The sequence below is a fragment of the Nilaparvata lugens genome, chromosome 4 (genome assembly GCF_014356525.2).
Source record: "Nilaparvata lugens isolate BPH chromosome 4, ASM1435652v1, whole genome shotgun sequence".
Taxonomy (NCBI): Eukaryota; Metazoa; Arthropoda; class Insecta; order Hemiptera; family Delphacidae; genus Nilaparvata; species Nilaparvata lugens.
The window spans coordinates 29,910,151-29,924,789 of record NC_052507.1 but is presented as its reverse complement, the minus strand read 5'-3'; the positions used below and the strand labels follow the sequence as shown (position 1 = coordinate 29,924,789).

Below are 14,639 nucleotides of genomic sequence, written 5' to 3'. Positions count from 1 at the left end.
CGATGAACAACAGTTTTACATCTATTGAGAAAAGCTCGACTCTAATTGTGCAATAGTGGAATTAAAAAACTTGGAGTCTGATTTTGACAAGCTGATTTCAAAAGACACACCAGTTTCCAATGTTTGCCACTAAACCAATTTTTGTCGTGAATCTGTCAAACTAAAAAAAAAGTAGCGGAATGAAAAGAAAGGCTGAAATACAGGGTTAGAGCTGAGACATTGAGTTTCGAGTTGAATACTTTGAAATTCACTTGGAAGTTCATGCTTTAGTTTTAAGACAAATTTCATAACAGCTTTCCCAATACAACCTAGTAATCTGTATTCAAACCTTGGGCTTCTGGTTCCTTCTTTGCAAATGTATAGATTAGATAGATAGCTTGGGTAGGCTCCAATCTCCTATATCGTAAAGCTCCATTGAACTCTTCCATCTCAGTATAGGATGCACCATTTAATCTCAACTAGAAATACTCATATTCAGAGCCACGGAGAGATTTTGTTATTGACGGGCTGGTAAACTAGGCAGAGCAAATAGATTGCCCAAAACATGGCCTTTTCATTCCCTCATATGTGACCAAGATTGATCTAAAGTCTGGGGATTTCATCAGTGGTTTCTCCCAGTTGAAAGTAATAAATACAGAAGGTACACCAAAATATCCAACGTCTGCACTCATGAATTGCAAGGCAAAGCAAAAGGCTCTGAGAGTTTCCGCTCCTCTTCCTCTTAATGTAACTAATGGGAGGGGGTATTGAAATAATCTTTGATATCAAATATGAAACCGGATTGTAGGTATAATATTTTTGAAACTTTGCACAGCAATTTTCCATACCCCTAATATTAAACGATAGAATTTTCATTGATAATTTGAGAAGAGTAGAGAGATATTAAGTTCTTTGGATGTCGGGATATTCCTCAAATGGAAAATCAGATACGATTGAGGTCAAATGCTTGAAGTGAGAATTAATCAATAACCGCCTATTGATGTGCCATTTGTAGACATATATTATCCGCAATGATAAGGGTACTACTAATCTTGAATGTGGAGCTGTAGTTCACATTATCTTTGTTCTGTGTTATCGTCTGTATGGAGATTCAAAATAAACAAACTCTTAAAACAATAGCACAGTTTATACTATCTACAACGGATCAATTATTAGTATTATTTGTTCAAAAAGTAAATTCAATCACTTGAACTCGAGCTTTAAGAATTGCATTTCTCGAATTTCTTGATATCTAAGCTTTACTCTCATTGCAGAACTATCTACCTACTTTTAAAGTAGTAATATTGTTTATACACATGATATAAGTTCAGTAATTTGTCAATTATTACACTTCTACTTAGGTCACGAGATATATGTTTTTGTCTATAACTGGGGATCGAATAATTTCAGCATTTATCTCTACTGTATGTTTCAAGATTTCGGTTTATCAAGCTCCACAAAAGTTAATTGGATTATATATATGCTATCGTGAAATCATACAAGTATGTAATAATACAATTATACAAGTACATGTAGAATGATAGACAAGTTAAATAAGTCTTAACAGGAAATTCAATAACTCGAACTTTCAGACTGAAAGTAAACCAAACATCAATATTAAAGCATGAATTTACCGTCAAAAGTGAGTATAGCTAGTTTGAATAAACTTGTATAAGCTCTTCGAATTTGAATAAAGCTCTTTCGCTGTGGTACAAACTCAAGTAAGTTATCATGCTCTCTAAAGTAAACGTTTCAAACTCACACTATATGCATCGGTGCGCCCCGAGTCAGCTCCCCAAGGTAGGGAACAGTATAAAGTCCACAGCCATCGATTCTCCTAAAACAAAAAAATCACCATTCTTACACAGAGGAATTCGGGATTTGACATTGAACATGGAAAGGAATTCATTCGATATCGATTCCAAATGTGTGAGATTTTCCTGTTGAATTCCCATCTAGCTATGAATTACAGTATCTTGTACTCGCACCGCAGTAACCTTGAGATTACTACCGAATCGGAATACGTTCTTTCCCTTTCTTACACGTGTTACACCAATATGGAAGTAATATATAAGTTAAGAGAATAGTTGAAAAGATACCCACCCTTCTTACTTTTAAACAAGTCACGCTTTTTATCAATTCTAGCGGAGTCTCTCTCCTAAGAAAAATGATTACTTTCTCAGATCCAATCAAATCATCAATATTGTTACCACCATGTTCGGTTCTTGACTAATATCCAGATAGAAGGAACTCTAGCTGTTTTTTTCCTGCTAGAACGCTGGAGGTTATATTCCGTGGAAGACGGAAAAAATGAGATTCTCATCCTCACCGAGGGAATGCAATAGAAGAAATTGCTGAGAAATTTAATGATATCCAGTTATATCTGAGTCATCATGATTGGATTCAAAATAAATTTAAAATTCATCTATACGCGAATCTTAAACCGGCATTTTCATATTCTATACTGTGTCACGAGAAAACGAACCAATGAGTGTCAAATTTCAATAAAATATTCAATTGAGGCTTATCATATTCTCATTGAATTTGTATATTGGTTTGTTTCTATAATAAGGATGAGGTTTAAGGTGAGCGTGTTCACTTGGAGGGCTCACTTCCATTCTTCACAATAGTACTGGAAAGCCACTAACTTGTGTATTATGGTTTTTTTGGAAAATAAATTGAATACTTTCTCCACTCTCCTCCCTTACTCCAAAAGAGATACTTCTTTCTTGTGCATTACTCAATTTCAAAATAAGAAGTTTTGCGGATTGGTGACCTCCTGCAATAAATCATTTTAATGAGGCGGGTGAAGGCGAAAACCTTTGATTGCTGCTACTGGAATAATAGAGAGTTTGAGTGTGAGAGAATAATAATTTCCAGCTTTCAAAAGTATTCCAATATTCAGTTGCAATACGAATAATAATTTCTAGATTGAACTACCATGACGCAGCTCAAGTCACAGATTTAAGCTATCTGTAAATCTCCACGAGGTTATAGAAAGGTTAAACATAGCTATAGGGTTATTGTGAGAGACCTTTTTCTGGCTTGTTTGCATGTGCACGATGCTGTGGTGAATTGGTGATGACTCAGAGCTATGATGGATGGCCAACAATGTGAATATTACATCGCAACATCACTCGTCGGTGATCAGTCATTATCATCACTGTGATGAGCAGAGCTTCATGTTTGGTTTGGTCGCTTATTGCAGTTACCTTATTGAAATTTCAATATCCTGAAAACTGATGCTTGAAACGAACAGCACGTTTGAATAACGTTAATAACGTTTAAATTTCATAGTTGTCTATCATTTTTCAGTCCTCCCAGAAAGTTTCAATATCATAAATAATATTATGCAATGTCGTGTGATTATAATTATAATTATGTAAATTATCTCAATTTCTATCACGTTTGACAATGCCCGGTTTTGCACACAAGTTGCAGAAATAGACAAGAAGCTGTAAGTCTCTCTCTTTCCCCAATGACGCTGTGGTGTTATCGCTCACCTGAGGGTCCTTATAACGTAATCTTAGGAGATTAAATGGACTCACCGACTTTTGTAGGCCTATACGAATTTTTCCAGTTGATAGGTCATCGGGTATAAAACAGCACGCACCCATAATACCTATATCGCATTTTAGTTCCTAATATTTATAGTTTATCACAGCCGTGTTTAGATTTTTCACTACCGAACAAGAGCACCGTCAGCACAATTTTCGATAGCGTACGAGAGAGTTATCAAATTACCCCTCGATAAACTGCAAAAGCTGTGACATTAAAAACTTAGAAAGTAAAGTTTTCGCCGGAAATATTCAGATTCCAACGTTATATTAACGTTGATTTCGATATATTAATCATGAGACGAGTATTCAAATAGGATTTTTATCCAATATTATAGTTCGGTTAAACACACTGCTGGTAGAATTGAATTGATATCTCTCATTATTATCGAATAAGGATTAATACGAATAATGCCAATCTTGGATCCAAATCTGTGACTGTCATCTTGGATTTTTCGATGACAATGAATAATTAAATGTTAGTGTATTTATCTTCAATATTATAATTTGGCTAGTTCTAATTGAAAGACCTTTTAATTGAGACCTTTCGCAAGTTTTTATGATGGGAATGTCTCGAAGAAACTGGTTTTATTTCTCCTATTTGGTACGTTTTGGGTATCAATGAATCTACAAAGTGATCGGGGAAGGTATTCTTTTGAGAATAGATACTATTTTTAGAGAGTATAGATAAATGGAGAATAATTTTCAATCCAAGAAACCGATCTTTATTTTTAAGCTTTACTATACTCCTCTATCTCTCATACAAAACCATTTATAACTCTAGACGGAAGAGAATTGAAAATAGAGTTTTGAGGAGTTTTTCGAAAAAAAAAATTTAAATGATTGAATAGGAAATTTGGAATACAAAAAACTTGTAGAGAGAATAATTTTGTCAAGCATAATAGAGGAAGGATTCCTTCACATTATTTTGAATGACAACTGAGTTACAGGTAATCTTATAGTCACTTGAAAATTTTAGTCTGGTTTTCGAGGATTTACCTGCTTCATAAATTAGTGGTGATTGATTCTCACATTATACTAGTATAGCATTAACAGAGAAGACATTGAAACACATTTAACGTTAGTTTGAATAATAAAATCGACGGGGTTTCACTTCCAAACAGAATACTCCCTCAAATTTGTGGGAAGTGAAACAACAATTTTTCTAAACGACCGATGGATGGAGAAAACTTATTAATTACAGCTTTGAGACTTGAGAACGTTTACATTCTTCAAGAATCACAGCAAATAACATCATGTGATTACGAAAAGATTGTTGTTTCTGTAACTCTATAGAGTTTTGGAGTCACAGTCTTGTTGAAATTCGAATTTATTCGCCTGCGTGAAAGTTTCCCTAACTCCTTTCAACTGCTCTGTCTACATACACGTCTGAATTCAGAGGCTATATAAGAGAGCTTGCGTTTTGAATATTTTAGTAGCAATCAAATGGAGGGGAACCGTGCATCTGAGTAGCTCAGTCGTAGCCTACTTTTTTCCAGACATCGTTGACATAAGTTTCAGAGTATGGATCAAATCGACTAAAGCCAAAGAAGTTCAGTCAATGCGATGGTAAAGTTTCTACCTCACATGAATGCTATTTCCCAACTGAAAATGGCGCTGCAGGTGAATTGAGCATGTGTGGAGTAGCACCAGGGAATAACCAAATGAATAACTAATATGAATCCCAAATAATTTTTTCCTATATTTGGGTTTAGATTCAAGAATTGAATTGCTTTAGTTGGATTGGATTAAAAAATTTAGGGTAGTTTGAGAATAAAATTCATAAGGAGCAGCTCTAGGGAATACCATAGTCAATATTTAATATGAAACCAGAATAATTCTTCTCTGTAGTTGGTTTCGAATTCATATTATTCTCATGGAGAAGCCTCTCTTATTAAGACGGGAAAGTCAACAATTTTCTGGCAGTGATGTTATGAAGATCTTAATTTTAACGATTCACTACAGGGGTTTTCATTTTTGAATGAGATACAATATCCTTATTGTGAGAGACTTGCTTTATGTGTCTTATTCTCCACGGAAAAATATGATTACTATTCATTGAACAGATATTTCTGTTTCTCATCATTTAGGGCCGGTTTCCGAGCTCAGGACTTTCAAGTTCTAGACTTTAAACAGCTGGAGTCAAAAAAATGGCTTTCCGAAACGGGGTGTAGTCGTAGTCATGTTTATGTTTTTAAAGGGACGGATTCAAAGGTTCAAAGAACCTTACACGTCAACCGAAGCTTATTGGGTGTCCCAAAGTATTTTAGTTAGGCAAACCAACTCCCGTGTCCTTTACAAGGTCCAGGAGTTTTCAGCGTGGTCGTAGTCATAGTCAAAGTTCCATAGGATGTAAGGTATATAACTTTTATATATAAAAATAGGTGTAGGTCAAGGTACTAGTTATATTAATCAAAACACTATCAAGTAGCCCTATAAAAATGAATAAGATAATTCTGTATTATTTGGAAGGGGTTTTAATGAATGAGAGGAATTCATACACATCCATACATGATTATAAAAATATAAGCTTCCTCACATGCATTATTGTTATTTTTTGGCAACTTCAGAATGATTCTGCACTTTCAAATTCACTCCGACTCAATATGGAGGTAACAAGACCGTTAGTCAGTTGGAAAATAGAAAACAAGCGCCCAACTTCCTGGAAGCAACAAAGGCATGATTCTCACATGACTTGTCCTTTTCAACTCGGGTTCGGCAAGATCATTTTTCACTCACTACACTGTCAGTTCAACAGCAGCATTATCAGTGGGGATAATCCTTAAAGCTGAAACTTGCAAGATTAGACTCTGCTTCTCCACACTGCTGTACTCTGTACATCGCAGCTGGTAATTGATAAGCCTTGCTCTCATTTATAGGAAACAAGGAAGAGGCAAATGAGGGGGAAAATCAGATTACGCTGCAAGCATCCTGTCTCCCTGCGACGCGCTCCACATCATCATCCCTCTCACACTATCAACAACTGACGAACCAAATATAACTGCATTTCTTCGACAAAGCACAAACAGCCTCTGCCAAGATAATTTGTTGTAAGCTTCCATGCCTCTAACGTTCTTTATCATGTTAGCTGAAATGTATATTCAAGGTTCCTGCTAGACATTTCGAATATGCTTTTATCCAACGATGAGTGTTGATTAATTGTATTCTCTATTCGAGTAATCTCGAGAGGGTTTCTTAATAATAATTCAAATTTCCTAAGAATAATAAAACTTTAGAATTCGTCTGACTAAAATTCAATTTTGTTACTCCCCATAATTTATTATTACAGCTTGGGAGGAAGCCTGATTTCGAACTTAAATCATAATAAAGACGTCAGAACCAAACTCAATGTATGCAAATGAATGATAGATTGGTTGGTATTAATCAGGAAGTATTGAAATTCAAGATGACTATTCTGTGATGAACAATATACGCATGTCCTAGCAGAAAAAAATGACACTGGAAATTCATGCAGACTGATTGTGGTTGGCATTCGAATGCCATTGAGGAAAACCAGTTCCATGGTGACGTTTTCCATAAATATATCTTATTTTTCTGGAATATCGCTTATATAAACCAAATATTATAGCAAAAATAAGTACTCACAGAGTTTTCAAACGAGGAAGATTGATCTGGAAGACCTGATTGTCCAGATAGTGTAGCAGGGGAGCGTTATGAATGTATCTGAAAAAAAGATAAATTGCTTAAAAATTAAGACTCCAAATATCATAGAAATTTCCACTAAATGCAGAATTATCAATAAATTGATAATAAAAAATCAACAATATTGATACTGTCATATAGCTATAAAACGAGTAGATCTCCAATGTGCAAAGATGAAACGTGTATTTATCACGTTTCGTGAAGGCAATATTATGATTTTTAGCTCCATGCTATACAAACAAGAGTGAGTTGACTTATGGTCTGTGAATCAAGGTTGCATATTTTTTTCACATAAATAGATTTTGAATTTTTCTTTCAAGGCCCGTATTTTTTAAACCGTTTTGTGATGTATAGTTGTTGAGTTAAGGCATCATTGCTTACCTGAAGGATTCTGTCTTGAGAATTCAATTATAAGCTGTCACAGTTAGGGTAGTTTAAACCTGCATAATTAATTGTGTTTTCAAGATTTTATTCTTGTAGGGAAAGCTGATGCTTTGATTCAATGAGCTGGCAGAAGTTTTTTTTATCTATTTAAAAGTCAGGAGTGGTTGTAACCGGACCTTTAAGGATCAGGCTAAGGGACAATTTCAAGGTAAAGTTAAGATAATAGTTCATTGTACATTTTTTTCCAGACCCATAATTTTTAAATAATAATTTATTTTGTTATTAAAAAACCGGAACGACCACTTTCTTTCTTTTTTATCACCATTACAATACAATTTTATTATAAAGTGTTTAGTCCAGATGAAAAAAAGCCTATTATCAATGTTCACTTGTGAAGCTCAACATTACTATTTATATACGATTTCTTGAAAACGAAAATCGACATTAATTCAGTACTAAAGTTGATTTATTGATTTCTATCGACGTAGATGAAGTATGTACGAGTATGAGAGCACATATATATGGTCAATTGCTCAGTTGGCCAATTTTCTGATAATTCACTCTCGAGTAATTTGATAGACAATATTTGCGAAATCACATTTTCCTCTGCAATGAATAATTTGAATTGATTGAAATCATTCGAACTCAAATCCTATTGAGTCGATTTGAATTGTTTCGGCTGCAAAATAATGCGTTTAGAGCACGATTGATATATCTAATAATTTATTGAATTGGAAATCAGGCACAGCCATTCATCACTCCTTTTTGATTTATTAGAAGGTTCTTCATATCCATTCTCATTACAGGTTGAGAGAACAAACCTCATGGTACACTTTCACGGGTTGAGAGAGACAGATTTTTGCTCCTTTAAGTAATCATATCCAATTATTCATCTCGATTCATTGGTAATGTTAACATAGTGAGTCATAATTATTGGGAATTGCATGTTTCAAGTGGTTGATAATGGAGACTCAACTGCTGAGAATAATGGGAGCGGACAGTTACCGATTAGACAATTGTTAACGAAATAGTAGTTAGAAACAAAAAGAAAGGGAATTTCGAAAAATACTTTGCTGGAATATACTTTGTTAATTCAGGACTTGAATATCTAAATTTAATGATTGCTTTTAAGCCGTGTCCACACTGAAAAAATGTTCGACAAACATGTTTGTTGAAACCATTTGGGCAAATTTTATTATATTTGACAAACAATGTTTGCACGTAGCCAGTGTGGTCGCCTCACCACAGCTTACTGCTGTAAAACTGTTTCACAGCTGTCAGCACTGAAAATGTTTGGAAAAAAGTGATTTTTTGTTTGTTAAACAAAGATTGTCCAAACATTCAAAATGTTTGTCCCTGAGCTCCTTAACAAACATGTTTGCCGAACATGGATGTCGAACACTTGTTCAGTGTGGACACGGCTTTAAAGTGATTAAAGTTTACATTTTTAGTGGAAAATGTTGTGATAGAGAAAAATATACAATATGCATATACTGATTACTGAAGCAATACATTTTTAAGATAAAGAATTTCCTTGTACGTCGGACCCAAGAATAGTATAATAGATAATATACTATCTAATAGTAGTATATTAAATATATATATATATATATATATATATATATATATATATATATATATATCCTTGCTTCGGACCACGTACAGGTCACAAGATTTTCTTACGAAATATACTATCACATTTTGCTCTATAACTATTTCTACCTATTTTAGTTCATCCACTTTTCAAGTTCATTGATTTATACATTTAAAGATTATACAAATAATATGAAAGAAATTTGTGTCGTGTAGTTCTACTGTATTATTTTTTATAACCACGTGAGTGGTAAAACAATGATGAATAGAATCACTCTTATCACGTTATCGCACATCATTGAAAGGGAATGGAATGAAAATTATTTTCATTATATTGAAAATTTATTTGGTGGAGTTAGGACTTTTAAGTACTCTCTTCCACTCAACCTCGATACGGATCATTCACGTTTCGTATTACATCATTTCTTTTGTCTACGACTCGATTCATCAATAAAGTTTTCCGTGGAAAAGGAGTGACTCTATGTAGTTGAGTATATACATTATGTATATAGTTGACCGGATAAGGTTCAAGAATATAATGGAGCAGTAAATACCGGATTATAAACCTGAAGAAAGTTCTATAGGGTGAAAGTATTAACTTTCTGATGAGAGTGGAAATTGTCTTATATATTAGATGAGATGAAGACTGATGAGCAGATATTAAATAACACGGAGAGATAAACACTGTGGTAATAACCTAGCTCACGAAATAGTTCATAACCATCATCACCACGTCACGATTCATACGTGAGTGGATTGCCATGATGAAAAATGTAAGAAAGACTTTGTGAAACGTTTTCATTACTCTAGGGATTCCAGACTTTGTTCTATCTTATAATCTCTTCTCACCATCTAACTCACAGTCTCACAATGATGGAACGATTCTCTAACATCCCTCTCTTCATCCATATTGGTTATAATCTCTGTTCATCCCTATTCATATCATATCTGGGAAAGCAGTCAGATGGACTCATTGGTGATTTATATTTTAAAAGACCTAGCTGATTCAATCAGTTTATTTCAATCTATCTAATAGATTATTTTTCACTTCCATGTTTTTTGAACACCCAGAATGACGCCCAAAATCAAGCGGAGAAATTGTGATTACAGGTTAGCTGAGAAGAAGAATACCATTGTAGAATATTATATTATTGTTCAATAACAATATTCGTATGGCTTTTATTGGTGTGAAGTCCCCGAACGAACTCCCACTTCGCCTGAACATAATATAATTAAAGCCGTCGATGGGCCTCACGACTATCGGGGCTATCACCCGGGATAGACAGTTTGACATGCTCATCCGATAACACGAGAGTGACCAGGTTTAAACTTTTGTTCATATCCGGGTTTGAAGCCGGGACCTCAAGGCTGCTGAAAACATTGTTGAGGTAATGCTGCAGAACCATGCTCAAAATAAAAAGTCACAAGTGATTTTTCTCTTTGTACTTCGAAGTTTCCTTGTTATTTGACTCGGATTTGCGAATGTCCCATAGCTTATCCCAGAGGTTTTCACATAATTCAGGAACCGGTACTGTGACGATTTTTACGCTCTAAAGAACTGTTCAGAGCTTTCTATTACGCTGTATATAAACTGATAGAAAAAACTGTACTTGAAAAAACTTATAGTACATTTTGTCTTATAATTTATTTATTATTATATTGAAATACTATTATAGGAAGACTTTATGGAATAGGGCGAGACCTCCAGATGATTAATTAGACATTCATCCTATAATATTCTAAAGAATCCATGACTAAGAAACGGCTCAGAATTATCAATATTTTTCTTGTTGAATATCATCAATCTGAAGTGGCTCTACCACTTGACTAAATTCTCAGATAAGATTATCGTAGGGCACTGGGTATTTCCGTTGGTTGGGTAACCTCTTGAGAGATATGCTGATCTTGCTTCAATAGTGGGGTCACTTTTCATTGAGCAGCACTTTGATTTGGTGGCAGGAGGTCCTAGTGAACCCTTTAAGCTGCGCACACATATACGCGCTCCCAACCCGCACCGAGCACGCTCCGCCCTCGTTTCTCCATCGCACCGCAGTCGCTCCGCCCCCGCTCTGCAGTCGCACCCATCATGAACGTTACGGAAGATGTTGGATCTTCTCGCGTTCCCCGGTCGAACCACTCTTGCTCCCCGGTCGATCATCAATCGCTCTGCTGGAGTGACGTTCGGTTGCGGAGCAGAGCGAAAGTCTGTACGCACCTTTAGATTCCACAAAGCAATTTGGAGAGTGAAGTCACATTGATTGAAGTTTGAATGAATCTGGCTCAGTTCTTAGCTCACAAAATTGTTGAATAGTTGAATAATCACCTATCTGGAAGTTATCAGCTCATTTCAATTAATGAGCAAGTACAGAACTCAGCAAAGTGGCAGAAAGCAAAATTGAAGGTTCGGTTGTAATAATTGACTGTAAACTCAATTCATCCGATCACGTGGATAGATTTATAAGTATATAGGTCTTTTCAGTTAATGGAATTTGAAAGAGAAACATTCTGAGTTCAATAGTGAAAAAAGTCAATTTTCCAGAGTATTAGTTTTCTGGAACATTTTTCAGCATTTGTATGGAATCTCTGTGTAGGTGATTTCTTCTTCGCGTGTATTTCAAGAGATTCTGAATCTGGTCTCAGAATGATCGATCTAATAGTGAATATATTGAGAGTTTCACTCAGAGTTCGATTCCTCAAATATAGACGGGATCTTACTCCCCTTCTAATGCTTCTCTCATTACTGAGGTTGATTGCAATCATCTTCCCAATCCGATTGCATTGCACGTGCCTTCAACACACCCAAGGAGACAATGTCTGTCTTTTCTCTGTCGGCAGGCGTTGAACTATAGTTGGATAATTTTCTCCAATAATAGAGCTAATAGGCTGTATACTCTATATTGCATTGATTAGAATGTAATGCAATTCATGAGGAACAGTAAAGCTTCAGCAGTTAATAGTGAGTTGTACTGTAGCAGGAAGCGGTATGCTCTGTGGTCGAGCTGATTCATGCTAGATCCATGTGCCTGCTACTCCCTTGAAAGAATCTATTACTGGTAGAAGCGACTACTGTGGATATTGTAATATATTTTATTCATTTTTATTTATTTACAATGCAAATGACACTAATGTGATAACATTGGTAGATAAAATGATAAGGTAGTCCTTGTGCTATTTTTCTTCCAAATTTATAGGTGACAAAGTCCAAGATAAGGTTAGAATTTCACGTGTATATATGAGTACGAAAATAAATTGCTCCATCGTGGTTCGGAGCCCACTTGAAGCTATAGATCCAACATCATCATCAGGTGTCTCATTCATCACGCACAAGCCTAGATCTTATTTGGGTATCACTTCATCAAAGAGAAATTAATGTTGTATTTGTATCAGTATTATTGAATTCCAATTCTACTTTTCACTGCTATAATTCTCCATAGTTCAGTTTTCTCAGTAGTATTAGTTTATTGTAGTGTGCTTTTTCTTTACAAGAATTTACGATAGTATTTTTTCAAAAGAATTTTTCAGGTGATCACTTTTATGTTGATTTTCTCAATTTATATGGAGGAACCAGTTGTGATCAGTTGCCTACGATTGTCATTGACATATAAATGGGATACAAATAAAACACTTGATAGTCCGGGCGTAAATGTCATGAATGAGGCACTCCGTGGTCATTTTTGGGTAACAGCCGTGGAAGATGTCTCAATTTCATTTTTGAAAAATTATAACTCAGTACTCTTTAGAGATAGAGAGTTCCAAATTATCTCATTTTATTCAGAATTTTATAATCTAGAAAAAGGCGGAAGCAAATTTTTCTGTCCGATTACAAGATTTGGCAGAAATAGCTGAAAACTGGAAAATGAGCAGAAAATATGAGATTTTTGGGCCACTCTGTATCTAGCAGAAGGAAATTTTGCATGAAGAAATTGGTTCTCGACTTCTCTTATGTATGCAAATAATATATTAAAAAATCAGAACTACAATATAAATTTCAAGTACACCCACTTTTCTATGTCTATATTGACTGGACTATAAACATACAACTTCAATCGGCTCCCGAACATCGGCTCACATCTCTTATACTATGGAGTTATCAAATTTAAAGCTCATTTCTTGGTGAATGGATATCAAATTTTAGTTTCTTATTCAATTATAAAAATATGATGAGCCAACAGTACTCGACCAGTTATTGTTTTAATATCCTCTTTCGTTTGGAAACCTCAATTCAGATGAATTTATTGATCGTTGTCGGCCTACTGCCGCTGTTGAGGAATCTATTCAAGTGAGTCTTTGTACGCGGATTATAATAAACGATTCTCTTCTGCAACTGGCTGGAAGTGACAGTGAAAGCTTTATGGTCGAGTTACTCGGTTATCAAAATATAATTCATTCATTTAGAATTCCTCTCGGCATTCAAGTGCTATGAGTGCTATGAGAACACTACACTGTAAGTTTACAAGATCTATGAATGATTCAGTGTACTGTTGAGTTAGGAAACTCTTGTTAAGAGCAATTATTCGGTAACTAGTGCTTTTCACGGCTGACAAACTCTGGCAAACATGTTCTGAGAATGTATTCATAGCTCAGAGCTCTTCAGCTGTGAAGCACCCTAGAATAATAATAATAGCTGTGAAGCACCCTATCATGTATTTAAAAGAATCTTGTATCATCCCTTAAGATCACGGCTCCATGAATATTCAATAATGGCTATTCTGGCATTAAATATAATATAACTTTTGATACAGTGGATAATTGATGCACTATTTTCAATCATGATTCAATGAATGAATTACAGCACCAATAAACTCTTACCCTTTCTCGTTTTTGGGGAGTTCTCCCCCCCCCCATTGTTTTTCATGCCCAACGAGACCTTGGCTCTAGTGTGAGTATAAATGGGATACATTTGAGATGAATTTATTCACAATTTCACATGTGTTCTAAAATATGAAGATGTGACTAATATAATCTCACTAAAATATTGAAACTTATCACTTGGAGTAGCTGACCTTAACCGGTTATTAAAGAGTATATGATACTCTTTGTATCTTTTCTATATGCTGTTATCCTTACATAGGGAGAGCTAAGAGCACGTCACTTATCCAATCCGCGCGATTAGATATGACCGGTGAATAACCGGTGAATGAATCACTTATACATCTATCGAACTTTCACACACAAGTTTCTCATGTGTAGATAGATCACGTTAATCAAGAGAGCTACGCTTTTCTCAGATCACTGGATATTGTGATAGATCTTGTGAATGATATTCTTCCCATCAACAATAACTATGATTGGAATTTATCTGAGTTCCTCAATAGAAGAACCCTTCCTATCGTAGCGTTTATGTAAACAGTAAAACAAAGATACCAGATGGTATACTAGTGTATAATACTTTGATGCTTGTGGAAATTGCAATATATGGCACGTGAAATCCTTGATGGAAAATTGTACGCTTGGCTTCACAAT

The 14,639-nt window shown here is 35.1% G+C and overlaps 1 protein-coding gene across 2 annotated transcripts in view; it reads right to left on the bottom strand.

Annotated features, from left to right (window-relative positions):
* LOC111053344 (lutropin-choriogonadotropic hormone receptor) overlaps positions 1–14,639 on the bottom strand; it is a 149,761-nt gene that overhangs the window by 44,005 nt on the left and 91,117 nt on the right. For both annotated transcript variants that reach the window (XM_039427303.1, XM_039427304.1), the window contains exons 5-6: positions 7,143–7,220; positions 1,742–1,816 (exon numbers count right to left, since the gene is read on the bottom strand). In XM_039427303.1, coding sequence (XP_039283237.1) covers positions 1,742–1,816; positions 7,143–7,220 — 153 coding nt within the window. The remainder of the gene's footprint in view (positions 1–1,741; positions 1,817–7,142; positions 7,221–14,639) is intronic.